The sequence below is a fragment of the Empidonax traillii genome, unplaced genomic scaffold, assembly GCF_003031625.1.
Source record: "Empidonax traillii isolate 1590-97213 ecotype Southwest subspecies unplaced genomic scaffold, ASM303162v1 scaffold644:size547830, whole genome shotgun sequence".
In the NCBI taxonomy this organism is placed as follows: Eukaryota; Metazoa; Chordata; class Aves; order Passeriformes; family Tyrannidae; genus Empidonax; species Empidonax traillii.
The window spans coordinates 305037-325512 of NW_020955837.1; the positions used below are offsets into that span (position 1 = coordinate 305037).

Below are 20476 nucleotides of genomic sequence, written 5' to 3' on the forward strand. Positions count from 1 at the left end.
AAGCCTGGGTTGTCAACACTCCCAGAGACCAGCCCACTCCCACAGCCTTCCTTTCCCTTTGTTGCCCAGAGAAGGGCAACGAAGCTGGTGAAGGGTTTGGAGCGCGTATCCTACGAGGAGTGGCTGAGGCAGCTGGGGTTGCTCATCCTGGAGAAAAGGATGCTCAGGGGTGACCTTATTGCTCTCTACAACCTCTGAAGGGAGGTTGTATCAAGGTGGGGGTTGATCTCTTCTCTCAGATAACTAGCAAGAGGACAAGAAAACAGTCCCAAACTGTGCCAAGGGAGGTTTGGCTTGGACATCAGGAAGAATTTCTTCACACGTAGGGTGATTGGACCATGGAATGGACTGCCCAGGGAAGTGGTGGAGTCTCCGTCCCTGGAGGTGTTTAAAGACTAGATGTAGCACTTGGTGCCATGGTCCAGTTAACATGGTGGAGTTCGCTTACAGGTTGGACTGGATGATCTCAGAGGTCTTTTCCAACATAGCTGGCCCTGTGATCCCGATCCCCACCGCAGCGGCGGTTCCCAGCAGGGCGCGGGCAGGGCCGCACCTGGGCCGGGCCGCACCTGGGCGGGAGGAGCGGCGGGCGGAGGTGGGAGCGCGGCCGGGCACGGGAGGCCGTCCCGGCTGCTGCCGGGAGCTGCGGCTGGGCGGGACGGAGCTCGGCCCTCCACTCAGGTGAGGTCCGCTGGCCTTGGCCCTCGGGGTGCCGAAGGGACGGGCTCTTCCCAGAGGAGCAGGCGGCGGGTGGGCAGCGAAGGGGAAGCCTTTTTCCCCCGCGGGAGGTGCGTGGTGTGCGCCATTTGTGCGGGGACAGCGCCCGTGGCACGGCCCGCCCGGGGGGGCGAAGGGGGTCTCGGCTCGCTGTGGTGGCGGGACCGACACCGGGAGCCTTTCCCGTGGGGAAAGGCCGCGGCTGCGGAGTGGCTTCTTCCCGGAGGAAGCTGAGCCGCCTCCGGGGAAGGCGCCGTCTCGTTCGCTGTTAGATGTAAACAAATAAAAATTAATATTTTGAAAATATTATAATTATATTTTTTTACTTTATAACACCCTAAAGAGATGGAGGGATGTTATTAAGCGAGCCCTCGGCTTGATCAGTCCAGATTAAATCGACTGCAGGCATTTTCTGCAGGGATGGTGAAGGCAAATGATAATAAAGATGTTTGAAGTCTGCGTTTCCCTATTTTACAGGTTTGCCCTTAGTTGTACCAAACTTGAAAAGGTAATGACGCAAGAAATAACATCCTGGTAATATTTAACATGAAATTATCAGGTTGTATCTTCTCGTCAACTTGTATTCGGGCCAGCAGAGTTTGCCTGTACAGAGTTTGCCTATGCAAATCAGAGGCAGCATTTGGTACTGACTCTGTTTACACCCCTGGGTGCTCTCCTCGTAGAAACTCCCAGGACAAAGGTCACAGCCTGCCCTTTCAGACTTGCCCTGCCACCGGTGGCAGCTATGTGCACACTCATGCAAGGCACTGGCACTTGCTGGGCTTAATATTTTATGTAAGAGACAACATTAGAGAAGCCAAGATTCATGTTTTTGGTGGACGCCATGCCTTGTCCTGGCAGCGAAGGCAGGAGAGTCAGAGCAGACCTAGTAAATAAGCGAAGCACAATAAATGTTGAATACAGAAACATTACATTCAGTTGATGAAGATATAAAGAAAACCTTCCTGCTTTAATGAAGTTACCTTACTTGTAGTTTAAAGGGTTTTACTTCCTTCGCTTCTTAAGGAAGTCTATACTAATTCTTGAATCAGCTTGAAATGGAAGTGAGTGCTGGTCAATGAATAACTTTAAGGGGAGCTATAAAATGAACTGGTTTTATTTGTCTGACTCAGGAAGTTATTTTAGAAAGAAGGAATACATCTGAGAAACAAGATGTCCCCTGCCGGGAGTCGATACCAAGATAAGCAATACAGGCACCATGAGAACCATAGATCCGATGGATACAAAGAGGACAGAAGAGCGAGAAAACCATACCCATACAATGCAAGGTATGTCTTTCTCTTCTTGAAGAAATACCTCACAGCAGGTCTGTAATATCTGCCTTGTCTGTTTGCTTTTAAATATCCTCATATTACTCAGCCTTGAAATCATGAAGCATGAGCACACCACATTTGAAACACATTTTACACTTAGAAATTTAACCTTTTTCTTTCTACTGAGCTTGAGATGAGGCAGAAAGTTAGACTGTGTGACACAGGCAGAGATGTGAATTTCTTGTGATTATCTGGGTCACGAGTACATGAAGTGTGGCCACAAGTCTTAGTACAGTTCCTGAAGGGACTGGTCAGCAGGTGACACCAAGCTGGTGCTTGCCAAATATGCATTGCTTAAATGAGAATTTTACATGACTGAGACTAGCACAGGGATTTCATGAGCTCTCAGGTTGCTCTAGTTCAGCTGTGAACACATTCCTATTAATCTGAAATAAAATTACTTTCACTAGTCGCAGTCAATAAATGGCACTTGTTTAAGTGTCTAAGGCTGTTTGCAGCACTTGATAGTGGGTCAGCCCCTGTCACCACAATAAGCAGATCAGCTAATGGATTTCGAGTGCCAAATAAACTCATAGGATATTACACTTCTCCTTTCACCCTGGCCAGTCTACAGCATGCAAAATGTGAGCTTTGGCTGTTTTTCTTTTAGATCATACCCGTGGATGCATTTGTAGGAGAGAGGTCTGTAGATCTAAACAGCATTGGCAAATTGGCCATGGCAGTAAAGTGTTCATTGCTCCCATTTAGTCTCTGAGGACATGATTGTAAGGGAATTTGAAAAAAAAGACAAGCAGGGAGAGGAAATCAATATAATGAAGATTATTGAAAAGCTGAAATACTGAAGTACTCCCTGATAATAATGCATTTTAGCAAGAAAAACAGGATGAGAATAAAAGGAGCAGAGGAGAACACTGTGTGGACTGGAAGGAGTACCTAAGTACTTATGGCTGAGTATAAAGCTTTTGGATAGTGGTAAACATATTGTATTATGAAAATAGTTAATGAATTTTTCTTCTCTCTTAAATTATGAAAAATTGGAGAGAAATGGGAACAAGGGCCAACCTAAGAATCATCCTCAGAGGCTGAATGCCTGTCCTTACCAAAAGCTGAGATTGGCAGGCAATAAATGATCTTGAACATGTTAGAAGTGAGAGCAGCTAATGCCAGTAACATATTAATAGCACTGTGGAGAGTAAAAAGGAAACAGAAAATGGTTGGGGTTTTGGTGTGGCCTTCTTTTATTTTTATGTATAGCATAATATAAGCAATATGTAAAAGGCTAGCTATAAATTAAACCACCACTTTCTAATAAAGTTAATAAATTTCTAATAAATACTTCTCTGTATTTCTTGGTTTTGCTGTTAGTTTCATATGTCTGGATACATAGACTGAAAATTGGTGGATGGACCGTAAAGACTCACAGACCATTCCAGTACCCACCAGGGATTAGAAGAAGGGAAGCTGCATCTACGGATCTGCAGTAGCCATAAGATAATTCTTAGAGTCAAGTTGAGAATGTGGGGGGCATCAGATCTCACTAAAACTAATCAAAAAACTTTTTTTATCTGTTATTTTGAAGGGGTTTGGCTTAACCTAACAGCATTTCCCCTGCTTGGTTCTCATGGAGTTCTCATGGATTTTGGAGAAAACTTTGGCTGATTGACCAAAGGACCTCCAGATGCTGTAATGAAATAGATGGGAAGAGTTTTGTGGAAGCCGCAAATTTAGGTGCCTAGTGCTTTCATCCCTTATGAGCAAGACTTCCTAGACATAATATTTCTCTTTCCAAATGCATAAATGTTTGAAACTCCTATGGCAACCTTTGTCTCATTGCTGAGGAGAATTACTTAGAAGAGGAAAGTCCTGAAGAAAAACAGGAGCGAAGGTGGCCAGAATAGGCCATAGTGAGAAAAAAAAAGCATCTAAAAAAAGGATTTTTTTTTCCTAATTGTACTCTGTTGCTGAACATTAGGAGGTTTTTATTTTGATTTTTTGGTTTGTTTTGTTTTCTGGCAAGTAGCGGGATACAATAGAGAGAAGCAGCTGCATCAGAAGTACCAAAGGGATTGCTTTCAAGTTACTGGAAGTCTTATAAATCACACAGCTTATTTAATTTATGTGACACAGCTGCACAGGATGCTTTGGTAGTTGCACAAGACACAGGACAAAGGTCAGAAAAATCAGAAATGTTTCAGCCAAATAGAGCTGTTGGCAGCTAAACGCGGAGATGTTAGCATTGGTCTTGTTATTGAATGTCTTAATTAAAATGTAAAAACTACAAAGGATGTGATTTAATGTGGATGAATGAGATAATATTGAGTCTGGAATTGGATGAAGATAAACCTTAGTAAAGTTCAGTGATACTAGGAAACAAAACTATAGTTGAAAATGCTGATCTATGGATAAGACATTCAAGATAAAAACTGAATAGGAAAAAAAGACTTTTAAAAATAATAATGCTGAATGAGACTCAAAATACTCTTTAGTAACAAACTCATCCCAGCTGCACCTTGAAAAAGGCAAGCTCCAATTTTCCTTCAAATGAGGGAGAAAATTTTGATTAGACCAAACACTAAAAAATTTGCAGCCAATGTTTCTTTTAACTTGAGTGTTTAACTCCGTTAAGAAGGGCAAGTTGCACTTTTCCTACAGAATAATCAAATCTCACCAACCTTAAAAAACTTCAGACTTCAAATCTGGAGCTCTATGTCACTGCAGCAAAATGGACCATTTTTAAGTATATAAATGAAGAGACTAATTAGAGACATGAGAAATTGGTTTTTTTGGGGGTTGCTTTTAGATTCTGTGTCAAAGATCTTCAATGACCTCAAGAACTTTGAATAGGCTGTTTTTTCCCCACTTTAAAATCTTTATCTGTTTCTTCTAATAGCTTTTATTCTTTTAAAAGTAATCCTTGTGAGACACAGTAGTTGGAAATACAAACTTATTATCTGGGCTGCTATGGACTAGTTAAAAACGTTTGTTTTTCATGAAAAAGCTGTTGTTCCTCCTTCCTACCTTTTGCTAGTAACCTAAACAGTTTGGCTAGCCTATCCAGGGAGGACATCATTTTCCAAACTAAGGGCCAAACTAAAATAGAGTGCAAATATCCTTGTGAACGTGGATTTATGCAAGTATTTGGAATATTTGCTTTCAAAACAGGCAAGAAAAGAGATCAGATGCCTGTGAAGCAGTCTAGCTGCTTCCACTAAGAGGATGGTTTCTCATGTTCAGGAGAGAGTATGATCTAATTAACAAACAGTTATTTTCTCCATTGTAGATCAACAGAAAACATTCGAGGTGGCCAGCACTCAAGAACTTTTACTGTTTGCTCAGACCCTTATTTTAACACCTCAGGAGCAGCACGGGAGTATTTTGACCCACAACCGGAGTTTTATCCTCCCAAGGAAACCTTCTCAATGAAGTGTTCAAAGGTATGCACAACAAGAGGTATGTGAGACTCTTGCTGCCGGCCATCCACCCCTCTCCTCCCAAGGACTTGTCTTTGTTTTGGTTTCTGTGTTTAGAAGCACAACAAAGTAAAGCTAGAGGAATATTTAAAAAAAAAAAAATCAAACAAACACAACAACAACAACAAAAGCCCACAAGAACTGGGAGAATTAAAGTTAATGAATGGCATAACTGAGAGTTAGACATCTCATTTTAGACATCTAAAGGCAAGATTTATACAGATATTTAGACACTTGAAAATACATCTCCAGAATATTCATCCAGAGCATCAGGGTGGGTCATGTGTATAAGCAGCCGGTTTATGCTGCAAGAGGTTAACCTTTGGGGTTTAGAAATAGAATAGATATTTGCATCTGTAGGCAATTTAAAGATGGCTGCTGAAGGTTTGATGCTAGTTTATTTCTGACACATTCTTCTCAGACTTTTTATAGACTCTGGATTTAATCCAGTCGTCACTCATACATCTTTGCAAAGCACCATTGCGGGAGACAAAACTATTTTCTGGATGTGAATCCAGTAAAACAGTTTTTGAGAAATAACTTAGGTTTTTCATAGCTAGGAAGCAACTGCAACAAGCACAGAAATGAGCATTAATGTGGGAAGAAACCAGCCTTAGTAAACTCATTCCCACAAATTAAAAAAAAAAAATTTCTAAAATATCCATTACCCCTTTGAAGTTTTCCCTTTTCCAGGACAAGTGAGCATTCTCACCTTGTTTGTAGGAAAGGTCCACTGTAGTCCAAGTTGAACCTGCAGCTAAGTGCAGAGTCTTTGGCTGAAGTCTATAAACAGACTTTCGGTGTCCTCCAGTAAAGAGACAAAGAGACAAATGAAGAGTTTAGCTGTTGGAAGTAATTTAAAGTACATAGTGTTAGATTATTTCTTCACTCTATGTAGGAAAGTTAAATAAGACACTCAATTCGCTCTTAATATTTCTTTGTATGTGAATACGTGAACAATTTTAAGAGTGAGCTGAACTATTTTCTCATTGCGTTCTCTGTATTTGTATGCATATGTGGTTTTTGTCTTGAGATGTAACTACAACCAATAGTAGAGCACATTTAATAACATGGAGCCGTACTGATTTTTTATCCATGATAAAATTGTATCATCAGTTTCTTCTTCAGCCATATTGAATTATTTTAACTTGTCTAAAAAGCTCTAGAAGACTCCATGCCTTATTTTATCACAGCTTTAGAAAAATAAAGTGGCAAATTATTTTTAGTTTTGAGTTTCACTGGTTGTTTAGACTTATGAGTAGCTTAACATGAATTTCTGAGGTATTTTTCCCTGCATTTTCTTCTTACTATTTCAGTTCACTAAACATCATTAACATTTTAAAAATGTCCTACATTTGGATGCATCAGTTGACAATGATGATTTCACTTCCACCCCTCCCCCTGGTGTTGCTCAGCATTTTCCAGAAATTTAATGTTTGAGCTTGCAGTGGAGGAGGGAAAAGAGAACGTGTAGAAAAGAAGCCCTTATATTAGCAACTTTATTTCAAAAAATGAAAATATATTGGAGGTTGATAAGATTATGAGAATGTTACTCCCCTGTTTAATTTTTGAAAGCACCAGGATTTAGCAGACTTTCCTATAATTGTTTTGCAGAATTCTGTATTCCCTGCAGTCGTATTAGATGTCATAAACGAAAAGCTACACGAATTGCTTACTGAAAAGTCAGTACATGTGAGCTGCAACATTTTACAGCATGAGAAGTGCCTGTAAATACTTCTTAACCATCTCTTTCTTTTGCCAATGATTTTTCAGCAGCCTGGTGAAATTCCCCCTTTTCCAATCACTGTAATTCTAAAATAAACTAGACTCAAACAAGGCTGGGAAATCAAGTGATGTACCACAGTCTTTTCCAGAGCAACAACTGAAATGGGAAACTTAGTTTCTGACCGTCCATTAAGTTGTGTGTTTGTTTGTTTGTTTGTTTGTTCTTTTCCCTAGCACAATTACGTTCTTTGTGCAGTTTAGAAGACTAGGGAGCAATTCTGTACAATCAGAGCTCTGAAAAATATTTGCTTCACTCAGATACTGCCCTCTTCATTCATGCTTTTTACCAGCAATAGCCCAAAAAGCTAAAGATGAGTTTCAGAAATAAACAGTTAATTTTTTTAAGGATCCTTGAACACCTCAGGATTTTACAACACTTTAGGGACCTCATTTTCCTATCTTTGTTATTTCCCCCCTTCCCTCCCTAATCCCTGCCCACTCTTTTTATTTTTTTTTTCATTACAACCACGTTAGGACAATAAACCCAACCCACATAAAATGGAAGAAACAGCTGATACTGACCTTTTTTGCCAGTAGGAACATTTGATACCATCTAAGAAACTTCAAAACATTCTGCTGGTTTTTAATCCTTTTGTCTTGAAAACAGAAAAGGGGAAAAAGTCTTTTAAAAAATTATGAGTGGTACCTATTCAAAGCCATTCAGGTAGGATCACATGGCTGTAGCAGTACTGGATCATACAAGGCACCTGATTACTCATCCTCTCAAACAATGGACTAAAGTACAAATTTAGGAGGACCATCAAAGTTTGGACCAGCAGAGAACGAGCTGTCTTCTGGAATACATTCCAGACTTTGAATTGGTGGAATTTCCAGAATTGCAGAACTGCACTCACATCTGTTTTGTTTAACACCTCTTTATAGACCTATCAAATCTGTTTAATTCTCTTCTGAATCCCCTTTTGAATGTTTGGCCTTCACATTATCCTACCACAAGAAGTTCCACAGTTTCTTTGTGCCACTTGAAGAACTACTGTTTTGTTCCTTAAAACGTTTTAAAAAAGGTGTCTGGTGGTATCCAAAATACCTTGTGATAATCTCATACATTCACCTCCTCCATGAGATTTATGATTTTGGAGTGAAGTCTTCCCTTTCTCCCTGTGCCTGTACTCCTGTTGCTTCTTCACAGCTTGAACATTAGTCAGTTCTGGCCTTAGTGAGAGCAAAGTCTTCCCAATTTTGGTTAGCTTGCCAGTCTTACACCTTTTCCAGATCCACCATACCTTTTGGAGATGGGCTGACCAGAAATACAGTAAAAATTCCAGATAAGTTCCCAAAAGAATCAGACATCTGCATAGAGGTTCCAGTTCTGTAGTCTTGTTCTAATGCTTCCTAGCTTTTTGTATGGTGTTTGACTATCAGTGAACAGTGAGTTGATGTTTTCAGAGAAGGATACCCAAAGTCTTTCCTGAGTGCAAATACTTGGTTTAGAGTCCACCTCTGTGCTCTGTAGAGGGACTTGTGTGTGTGTGTGTGTGTGTGTGTGTGTGTGTGTTTCTCTACATGCATGAAGTGTGAGGTTGCTTATCAAGTACTGATTTCATCAGTTTCTCATTCAAGAGCTTGAGCTCTCAGCAGCCTACCAATTTTACAGTTGGCAATCGAGAAGATTTTTTTTGTGATTATTATTACAGCAGATTTCACCATCTCACTTTTCAATGTTTTTAATTCATTAGTCTGTGCATCTACCATTGTTTTTTTGTTATGTGGTATTTTGCTGAATCATTTTGGATTCCCACTTCCAGCTCTTTGGGCCATATTGCAGAGCAGACTCCAGATGCACAGACTGTGTTTCCCTTGGATAAAACAAAATGAGAGGGTGAGCTGTAACCCATAGAAGGCGCTCTGCCCTTTGGACCAAACTAGAGCCAAAATATAGTACTTCTCTCTCCCCAGAAAACATCTGTCATGTTGCCCCTACATCTTCAGCTCCACTTATCTGAGTCTACAGATCCCCCCTTCTTTATTGCTAATGTGGGCATACTGCTGACAGGCAACACAAACTAGTGATTATTCCCTTAACTCTATATGCATGAAAACTGGTTGTTTCCTTTTTAGTTTCCCTTTTATTTTCCTTTAGCCACTGCTAACCTGTGAGAGGATTTTTTATCTCACAGGAGCTTGTGTCATTTAAGAGCGCTACCTCTCTTCATGTATCTGCTGGTTCTTTCAAATGGCTTCCCTCTAACAGATTTTTGACTAGTCCCTCCTGTGCTGTCTTTATGTCTCCTTTCTATATGTTGGGGGTTTTTTCCATAGGAAACTTACACTTGTGAGCCTGCTGATTACAGATTCAAAAGACAATAGAAACACAGAAGTCTGCCACCTTCTGTTTCTACAGTAGTGAAGGGGATTTAAGGAACAGCTTATAGACTGGTGTCAAACAGTCTAGATACACTGTGTAATATTATGGGAATTGGAAATAAACTGTTTGTGATAAAGACAAACCATTCATCAACTAAGGAACTCCTGCTTGCAAAGGCCATTTCTTACAACTTACGCACATTAATGCATGCCATTTAAAGCAGCACATGTTGAAAACAACAAGAGTTTTTTGACCTAGGCAAACTTAGAGCTGAAATTCTCTCAGAAGGAAGCATTCAGTTTACTTTTCACAGTGCAGGTAAAAATTCTGTGCTTCTCTCTTTTGTGTAAAAAAACTAAATTAAGTAATCATTTTGCCTTTCAAAGAACCCCCCTTGGGCTAAATATAACCAGATTCAGTGCTTTTGTTTAGCAGAGGCAATGAGAAAAGCGTTCAAAGTTGGCTGCTGTACTGCTTCCTTCATCTTAGCAAGAGTAAAATCTCTCATCTTCAGTCAGTAAGCAGTTCAGGACATTGCCTGCCCTTTTACCTTCCATAGAATTGTGCTGTACTGGTCATAATTTCTGAGCAAATAACTTTTTTTTTTTTAATTCTTCGACCCTCTTAGCATTTCAGGGAGACAACACCTGAAAGGTTAGAAAATAGTCTGTGGAGGAGCAAGTATAATTGAATCCCTGTTATTTGCTGCCATGAATACAGCTTTGCGCCTTGAATAGTGTCAGATTTCTTAAGCATATTGTAGGCACTTCCAAACAATCATGCCTTTAGCCTACATTCTAACATCCACAGTTGCTAAAGCCTTCAGACCAATTTCCTCTCAGAAAAAGACAGCATTATGGTTTGTAACAACATGAAAAGTCTCCAATTTCAAGCATAGCCAGGAGGAGATATCAAACTGAATTTACTTGGAGGAGGAAATAGAATTAGGGAGCAACAATGACTTTCTCTGGGATATATTCATGCACTAACAAGCCAGCATTAATTCAAGTGTAAACATCTATAAGCTTTTGTTTTTTCAAACACAGGGGGTTTTTCCTGTAGCTTTGCATGCTGGCAGATAATCACAGCCTGGGAAAAATACTGAGATAGAAAGTCACCCTAAACACAGGGTTCACGCTAATAGACACTTGCTTTGAGTTATCCCATTGTTCATAACCATTATGCTGCTGTTGTTGTGTTGCTGCGTTATGTCATGATCCTGTTCCTCTTGGAGTCAGACATCAGAGCAGGAGGGGAAAAATATTTTGCAGGGCACTTGTATCCCTTTCAAATGCTGTGGAGATATTGGGGGAGAACAGTGGTCTGCAAGAAGCATGAGACTGGAATAAAAAAATCCTCTGTGGCTTCAGGTATGCATGTTCAGAAACACTGAAGGGTCATTAAATGTACATAGTGCAGGTAACTGTGGGTGAAGACAAGCGTTTGACAAGTACATTCAGCAGCACGTTACGTCTTTTCAGTAGTGGTCAGTGGGACACTTCCATTTCTGTAGAGGTACCCAACAGGGTTTAAAACCGTTGTATTTTGTCTTCACATTTTGCCCCTACAGTGTGCCATGCTTAGCTCCTTTAAATTGAGCTCAAAGCTGCCTTACACTGTTCCTCTGGCAGTTAATTTCAATGTATTTCTGTGTACAAAGGGAGCACTAAGATCCCCTATAGTCTCCTTGTAATTAGAGAGCTTCCCCTTCTTTCTGTAACAAAATATATTTTAAATACAGCGTGACTAACAGACTGAAATTGCCGTCAAGATTTTTAATCTTGTAACAGTGAAGATAGAGGATATTAGTAATGGGAATTGGATGGAGCTGTACAGATTCAAATAATCCCAGTTATTCAAAATGCCTAATTAAGGTAGCGCAGTAACAAGAGACAGCGGCAGAGCTGCAGGTAACCTTCCTGTTCTCAAGTTAAAGTATTTCACTTGGAGCTAAGTCCTGTTTGCTGTGAAACACAAACAGCCTTGAGCAGTTAGCTCTATAAAAACACGCAGGGGAGCTACACTAGTTGCAGATGCCAAATCTTACCTTCAGCTAACTGCTGCCTTGCCAACACATGGGACTTTCACTCTGCCTACGTTTTCATGGGAAATTGTTTTCATCCACCTTTTGGCACTGAGCTAACATGTGCAACAATTGTTTTTAGACAGAGAAGAACTACAGCTGAGAAGACTCACCGCAGTTGGCAGGGGAAGATATTGGCAAAGTTGACAGTAGCTGTTAGGTATGTGTTAGACTCCAGTTCATGTTTCCCGTACTGGGAAATCTTAGTTACGTTTGCTGTCTTACATTACGGAAGAAGAGTTACACCATCTTGTAAGGGCACTAGGTTTGTCTTCCCCACATCTGACCCAAATTATGGGAACAAAGCCACTAAAAAAGTGGCTCTCAAAGACAATTGATACAGCAGACAGACTATCTATTGAATGTAGCTCTATTTCTTGAGCTGGTGATCTTAGCTCACTTAAGGGAGAAAAATCCACTGAGGCAGGAATGTTGCTCACCAAGTGTGACAACCCGCAATTGGTAAAGTGAATGAGAAGCTCAGGTTCACAGGTGCCTCCAACCTGACCTACCTTCAGCCAGACTATGATTACCTAAAGAACAGTAACACCCCAATCTTTGTACTTTCTAAAGGCGGCTCGGTTTCAGTTCAAAGGAGGGAGTGGCTATGGAAAGTTGGCATAAGGAACAAGAGTGTTTCATTGTTTTCTGAACTCTTTTTAAAAAAAACTCCTGCAAGTTTGTTTCAATACCAAGGCACTTGTTTACCACTTGAAAGAACTATTGGTACATCAGGAAGAAAAAAGGCCATTTTCTGAAATGCAGAACATGAGATGACCGTACAGAGACCTACCAGTGCTACAAATACACATAAAGCCCCTTTTACAGTTGTTGTGTTTGAACAGTGGTGTCAAAGACTACAGTCTAATTCAAGATCTTTGCTTCCCATCCTCTCAAAAATTAGGAAAGATGATTCATCTTCAGTAAGCAGCAGAGAAATCAAGAACATTCTAGAAGTGATGCTTGAAAGAACTACTGGGAAAAAGTAAACTCTAGCTGTTGTTCCCAGGCAGGGGCTGGGTTGCACTGAAACTGTCTTACAGTGGTGGGAAAATATGGGGATAGAGGCTGATGCAATTTTTCTCCAATTTAAGTCCACCCTTTCCTGTGAAAATTGGACAGCACTGCTTAGAGGATGGGAGAGTATTAAGCAGAAAGAATAGAGCAGGTGGGATACTTGTTCTTTAAGGGAAGAGGATACACATTAAAAAACAGGATAATAATACATTTGGATCTGATCACTCTGACTGTGAACATGAGACTTTTTTGAAACATTAAAACCAAGGTTGGTCATCCTTTGAGATTTCCTAACAGACTGATTATCTTGACTAAAGAGGGACAACTTCTAAAAAGATAATAATAATGCTTTTTTCTAAAGCACACAGCTCTTTTAATTTTCCCAGTTTTAAACTGTTTTTTCATTGATTTCCAGTAAGAAGAATATCTCAAATGAGCATAAGTGTGTTGGGCACATCCGTGCAATTTAAATTCAGTTGGTTCCAAGTATGTGTTTCCCTTGGGTCCCTTGAAAAGCCAAGATTCTGTTGGTGTTACATTGCCTAATTCTTGAGTTTTAGGGTTGGGTTGTTTTTTTTTTTCTGCCTTTGATTTTAATATGACTTAGTGAAAGCTAAATCCCACCACTGGCTGTAGAACACAGAGACCTACAAAAATACTGGTGGGGTGGGGGCTTTGGGGGTATTTTTTTTTAAATAACAAGCCTGTGTGTTGCCTTTATTCTGCATCAGTGAAGCTGGTTGAATTCTTGTTACTGGTTTCACTAAGATCTTGTTTTGTACATAAAGGGAATAATACTATTAGAAAGATATTTTAATACTTTGCATCCAGATTTTATATTTTTTTATCTCTTGCTACTGTTGTCTCCATTTCATTTCCCTTGTTCACTTCTCCTCCTCTGTTTCGGTCCTTCCCACTTCTGTTACTTTTTTGTCCCCTTCCAATAGCAGAGCCGAACCCCTCTTTCCTTTGATGTTTTCTACCCCTTCCCCTTATCTTTTCGTCTTGCCACCGACTCAGTTTAGCAGAGCAGTGACCAAAGCTGCATTGAGCTGTGCCTTCAGTCTCTGGGGAATACCAAACCTGCACTGGCAAGAGATGTTCTGCATTTGAGATCCTTTTCTGGGCTGACTGCTGCTTTTGTAAGTCACTATATATGGTCAAAATACTTGTCTGCTCCTTTACAGGAAAAAAAAAAAAAAAAAAAAAAAAAGGAAGATTACCTCTGAAAAGCAGAAAGCTGCCCAAACTGGGAAAAAATAGCTAATGAGAACTTCCAGTGAAAAAAAGCTGAGGGAATGATTTTTCTCGTGTGTTTTGTAGCTTCTAACTCCTCTCTTCCCTTCTCCTGGAGCGACCCCTAATGGGATGTGACAGGGGCACCACTGACCTGTGTATCTCCAGCACTGCCACTATGCTCCAGGTGCCCGAGAGGGGTAGCCAGACACTCCCAGGGCTGCCATCTGTGTCCTACTGGTCCCAGTGGTAGGTGGTCTGCAAAGAAAGCAGAGGGAGAAAGCAAGCCAGAATGGAGAGTGATAAACGTAGAGTGTCTTAGAAGTACACAGGCATGTTCACTGAAGAGGAGGGAATAATACCAAAAGAGACAGGAGGGAGACACTTTGAAGGCCTCCTCTATTAGCTGGGCCCTGATGGGGTCAGGGGCGTTCGACAGAAACACCCAGAACAGTCAGAACTGACTGTCCTGCAGACTCATTGATAGGGGCTGCAGAAATAAAGGAATTAACATGAATTGACCGTTTTGTCTTACGTGCACCTGTGTGTACATGCGCCATGACCCCCACACCTGAACATTGGGGCCATCCTGCCACAGTGCCTGGATGAAAATTCCTCTTACAGCTTCTGACATGTGAGACTTGAGTGCAGAGCTGAGTTACTGGGTACCACACATTCAGCCACAGTGTAGTTTTATGGGGCAGAGCACACAGATTTAACAGCTCACCTGAGGAGAGTTTCTGGTCTTTCTCTGGTCCTGGCTGTGTTATTTCCCGTGCTAAACTCATGCCAATCTAATTGCTCATCAGGTGTGCTCTGAGACACTTCAAGTTGTTAAAGTTGCAGAAAAAAACAGCAACACACAAGAAGAGAGTTGAATTGTTTCCTGCTGTTTTAAATTATCTAAACAGCTCTTGGAAGAAACTGGAGGAGGTAGGGGAGAAAAGTAGTGACTGCCCAGTCAAGGGTAGGAGCTGTTAGAGTGAAGTCAGCTGCCTGTGGCTCTGTACCCTTACCAGCCTGCCTGGCTGCTTTGCTGCATGTTTGAGCCCACCATTTGACAGAAAATAAAACCATTGTTCTGCAGGTTGATACCATGGCAATAGTCCAGCAGGGAAAAAAAAGGGAAAGAAAAAGCAAATAGTAGATTAATAGTATAAGTTAAAAGGCTGCTGTTTGTTATAGCAGGAAGCCTACTCACAGCAAAAGATGACCAGATTCAAGCAAAATTAACAAGTATGACACATTGAAGTTACTATTCACTGCAGGTTTAGATTTTCTGGAATGAATGAAACAGTTTTCTGGAAAGCTCTGGCAACATCCACTGTCTTCTACATTGCAGCCATTCTCCTCACCTTCAGTGCTGAAAAACAGGGCAGGAAAGAAGCGTAGGAAAGGAAATAGTAATCCAGGAGCCCTGACTTGAGCCTTGTAACTTGCTCAGTGAGGAAAGGGTTAGTTCCCGAAGCCAACTGTTCACTGTGTTGATTTTAATACAAACGAGTAACATTTTAGATAGATCCAAATACTTTGAACTTGAGAAAGGAAAAAAGTAACCAGTGGAACTTCGAGATGTTTCAGACTTCCTGTCGTTTTACACTCCGATCTTGCAGTGCATTAGTTGTTGCGTGGTATTAGAGAATAATTGCAGAGATAAGCAACTTCCCCAGAAGGAAGACCTTTTGACAGTCTAGTTTCTGGAGGTATAATTCTAAGATGACATAGCTAACAGGCCTCTGAAAGCAGAAATGGCAGCGCTGACTCAGAAGCATGGCTTGTAACTCAATCCTTTCTGCCAGCAGTACACTGCTTGACATAGGTCACTGCTGGGATGTATGTTACAATACTTTGGCAGAGCTAAGATTCAAAACTTAGCTGTCCTTTTATTCCTTATTTCTCAAATCTGTCTATCCTATTTATAGTAGTATAGTAGAATTTGGTATCAGCTTGTAACTGTCGCAGAACAAGGTTGCACAAGGCTTTTGGGGTCTGAACGTAATATTTCCATGAAAGCCCTGATGATTGTACAAGGCCTTAGGGATTTCCACTAATTGTCTGATACTTTCACAAAAACTGCTGGCTGTCATTGCAGACCTGTAATTCATTCTACATACTGTTTATCCTTTTAGAATTTTCTTTAGTACAGGAGTCTTTGTTATTGCACTTTTTAAAAATAAATTAAAAAAAAGTAAAGTCATGTGATAAAAATAACAGGTGGAGTAGCTTCTAATGAACCTCTCTCTGTTGTTTAGTTACTCTAATCAATTCTACAGCAGGCATGTGTGACAACTGGGGAGGTGCATACAAAACCTGTCCAACCTGAATGCCCTATGTAAAGAAATTTTTCAGGCATGCCATTAAAGCATCTAATGCTGCCGTTAAAAAGACAGTAGACCTACACTGACCATATTTGTCATCCCATTAGCACTCAGCTCAGTGAAGTTAGGGGGTTGCATATACAGAACGTGTGTGAACATGCTGAAAGTTTTGGAGCAGTGTCATTGAGGATTGGGGTCAGTTATAAATGAGGGGAGGTTAGCAGCAGGTGGTGACTGCTTTGGCAACAGAAAATTGCCATTTCTGAAGCTCAACAAGGTAATGCACAGGAAATGTTGATGCTGAGTAGGTCAGAGGTCAGATGCTCAGTAGTCATAGATGAAGAGGAAATTCTGAAGTCAACAGCAGAAGAAGGCTGACTGGTCATGAATTCCCAACCACCAAGTTCCCAAACATACTTAAAATTTATGTTTCCCTTAATCAAATGGTCTTTCCTCCCTGTAGACTTGTAAGAACTGCTTCCTGATGGAGCATCTATGAAAGCAAGTAATCAGCCTTTAAAAAGGGAAGTGCCCTTCTGCATCCAAAACCATCCGAGGGCCCTGAGTATCTAAGCTGACTCCCTGTATTTAGAAGGTACAATGTACAAATCGGCTGAGCAGACAAGAAAAACCTGATTGAGTTCCAATTAATGTCCTGTATACATCCTCCTCTTTCAAAATACTATGAACAGTCCTAGTAAAGTGATGACTCTCTACCTACTACAAAATATTGGGTCTTTTGGCTGCATTGTTTGCAATTGGTACAAAGAGTTCCAAATCCTGACTCATGGACCAAGATTCAAATTCCTCTTTTCATTTAGCTCCACAGATATCTTCCTTTGAAATATTTGAAACTTCTAAACAGATTTGGTGACTAGCACAGTTATTGCCCTGATTCCCAGAAACTGTCGTTCAGAAGGGTCAAAGAAAAGGCACGCTGTCACGCAGAAATCAGCATCACCTCTGAAGAACACATAAATACAACTGCACACTTAGTTCCTCTTGGAAAGAAGCATTTTTTCTGCTCTGCCTACTCTCCCTAAATCTTTTTAGGAGGTGAAATCTGTATAGGTATACACCTGTATATACATGTACAAGCAAACTGACACATGCTGAGTTTCAGTTACTCTGTTCCTAGGTATTACCACCATTATTGCTCCCCTTTGAGCTTCTGGGATGGTTTTCAAGGCCATGATGTGAATGGGCTTAGTGCTGACCTACAGCTGCATTAGCAGAAGTAAGGAGACCAGTCTGGATACACAGGGAAGCAGGAGAACCTGAAGTGGCCAGAGGCCCTCGTCAAACAGCCACAAGTACTTTCCTGTGCAGAGCAAGGGGCAGCAGGAAAGGGCTCATTACCTCAACACTCTGTGGAGGGAATAAGAAGGGCCAGAGTGGGAATATCCGATAATCCTTCATGGTGACTGTCACTGGCTTTCTTTGGTTGGAAGCATCTGGCAACACAAGAGAGGAATTTGTTTTATTCCCTTGCGTTTCTGCTCTATTTCAGCCCTTTCTTTTTAAGCCAATACAGCCTTGACAGTAACTGAGCCATTACTCATGAGGAAAATGCCATGTGGATCAATGTTAGCAGCATAAAATGGAAATCTGTATGCAAACCACAGATCTGCCCCACTTTAAAGACAAATACAGGACCACTGCGTCAAGCATTTTACATTCTTGGCTGTCAAACAGCAACAGAATAATAAGATTCACAATTCTGTAATTAACTTCAGAACTTTGGAGTGACAAGCCTGACATGTTAGGGGTTTTAATTTCCCCAGTCGGCAGCTCTATCTATGCTACACTTCAATATCCGTCATGTTTACTAATCTTAGTCTGACCCCTAGTGAGCTGTCACAGAATAATCAGATAAGGCTTTCTTCTGAATGTGTAGGTGTGGAAGAGAACACATGACCTAGTATCAAATTCACTTATCTCCACATAAAAAGTGGGGTTTGCCTCTTTCCCTTCCTTTTGTTTGTTTGTTTGTTTTGGTTTGTTTTGTTTGTTTGTTTGGTTTTGTTTTGTTTTGGTGCAATCAGGAACTGCTTCCTCAGATTTTTGAAGAGATTTTTGCCTCTGAAGGAGATGAAGTGCAAGTTATATCTGATTAGATACTACATTTAAGTTAACAGACAAAAAAAGGGTGTAAGCTAAAGCAGTAAACATTTTAAAGGACTTAAATAACTTGCACAATTTTTCAAGCCATTAGAAGCTTCTGGGTTTTTGTCAGCTCTAAACTAAGCATTTTGTTCATACTGGATATTTCTTGCTCAGTGTGTTTATGCCAAGTAGTTACAGGCCAAAATACAGTCAATGTGCACTTGCCTTGGCAATAACACAAGCACAGTAAAATTTTATGGATTTTTTTTTTCCCTGCATGAAGATCTATCAGACACACCGACAAATTAAAAAAAGTAATTTGCCCAACCTCACCTCTGAAATGTACTCACAAGAGTTCAGGCTTCTTTGTTGCTTGTTTTGGTTTGTTTTTTTCTCTAAAAGCAGCACTCTTCTGTAGCTGTAGCTAAGAGGACTCTCTCAGTATTAGCACTCTCTGTCCATGGTTTTGATGTACTTCTGTCGCCCACAGTCTGTGCGCAAGATGTGGCTTTGACACCTGTTCCCTTCTTTCCGCTCCTTACAGGCATTTTGAAGTTTGTGGAAATCACGGTTAACCTCCTGGTGCTGATTTGCGTGGGAGCTTCCCAGGCCTCTGTTGCAGGCTTCACATCCCTTGGAGGCTTTGGATCCTTTAACCTGAATTCAGCCTACAGCCCCTTCGAGGGCACAGAGCTCCGGGAGGTGAGGGAGCTGGACATGCAGATCACCCAGATGAGAGCCCCTTGCGTGTACGGCGGCGTAGCCTTCAGCTTAACAGCAGCAGTGCTTACCCTTGTCTTCCTCGTGGTGGGGGCAAAGCCCATCCACCAGCTCAGGACGGGGCTGCTGGTAGGCGAGTGCGCCTTCAACCTGCTGGCTGGCGTGGCGTATGTGGTGGCAGTGGGCCTCTACCTGCATTTTGTCAGCCAGGTGAACTCCACAGAGGTTTGCAAGAGGCGCGAGAGGCTGTACTCGCGCCGCGGCTACACCTCCATGAACTGCGTGGTCCAGGGTGGCGACGCGGCCGTGGGCCTTTTCGGGGCCGTCGCTTCCTGCTTGTACTTTGCCAGCTTTGTGGTCTGCATCCGTGCTGTCCGAACTGTCAGGGCCTTCCAGAGCCACGTGGCCAAGGCTCAGCACAGCCCCAAAGTCAGTGTTAAGGACAGAAGCGTCAGAAACCACCATACTGTTCACAGGACCTCTGAAAGCTCCCACAACATCCAGGCTCTCGCCACGTTAGTGTGAAGTTGGCTCTGGGACTGTGCCAGAGAGCTGGGGCTTCAGCCAGGGACGGACAGTGGGTGTCACATGGCAAACAGGAGACCGGCACACAATGCTTCTCCCTACAGAGTGCTGAAGTGTGTACAGAATCACCAAATGTAACTATACAGCTATAACATGATGTAATAAAATTGAGTGACTTTGTTTTAACGGGTTTTTTTTGCACTGGTCTCTCAAGCTGGACTCCTGGAGGTAAAATCTGTTTGTGATGTTTTCATCCTGCACAGAGCAAATCCAAACAGTAAAGGGCTTTTAACAGCACCGATGCCAAACTTGTTCTAACAACCACTTCCTTTCCTCTCCCATGGCACAAGGAATGGAATACACAGCTAGGATTGGCAGCCTTCAACAGATCCTGTGCCTGTTGTGCATCCTGTTGATTTATGCTACAGTGCTCACAAAGCAAAGGACACTCGAGTGCTTTTCTGAATCGTGTCTGAGGTTACATTTGAGACCTGTTTTGCTTTGGCTAGTGAAGCGTTTTCTCTTTTGAGTCACAGGGGTTGACACATGCCGATCATGTGCTCCCTGAGGAATGCTGCCGGGAGGAACTGGCTGCAATGTCAAAGGCAGCATTTTGGTCCTTATCCAGTTTCCTACTATATTTTCCCAGCTCACTGAGCACAGATCAGAACCCGAGAGACAACGCACTGGTTGGGAATCGGCTTAGTAAAGATACCGTTTGCTCCTGTAAGCCCCTAAACAAGGTTTGGCTTGCTGACTCTGCAGCCTGTGCTGGGCAGAGCCCGAATCAGGAACATGCTGGCTGCCCTGGGAACACTGTAACGGTGACAGAAAGCACATGTATCCTTCCAGTATCTAAACAGGCAAAGCATGAGTGAACA

General features: G+C 41.7%; 1 protein-coding gene across 1 annotated transcript; it reads left to right on the forward strand.

Moving 5' to 3' along the window:
• Positions 1-584: 584 nt before the first annotated feature.
• Positions 585-20265, forward strand: LOC114065316 (MARVEL domain-containing protein 3-like). The gene is made up of 4 exons (XM_027899123.1): positions 585-681; positions 1851-2006; positions 5293-5462; positions 18895-20265. The coding sequence occupies exons 2-4, from the start codon at positions 1891-1893 to the stop codon at positions 19593-19595; spliced, it is 987 nt and encodes a 328-aa protein (XP_027754924.1). The 5' UTR covers positions 585-681; positions 1851-1890; the 3' UTR covers positions 19596-20265.
• The last annotated feature ends 211 nt before the right edge of the window (positions 20266-20476 follow it).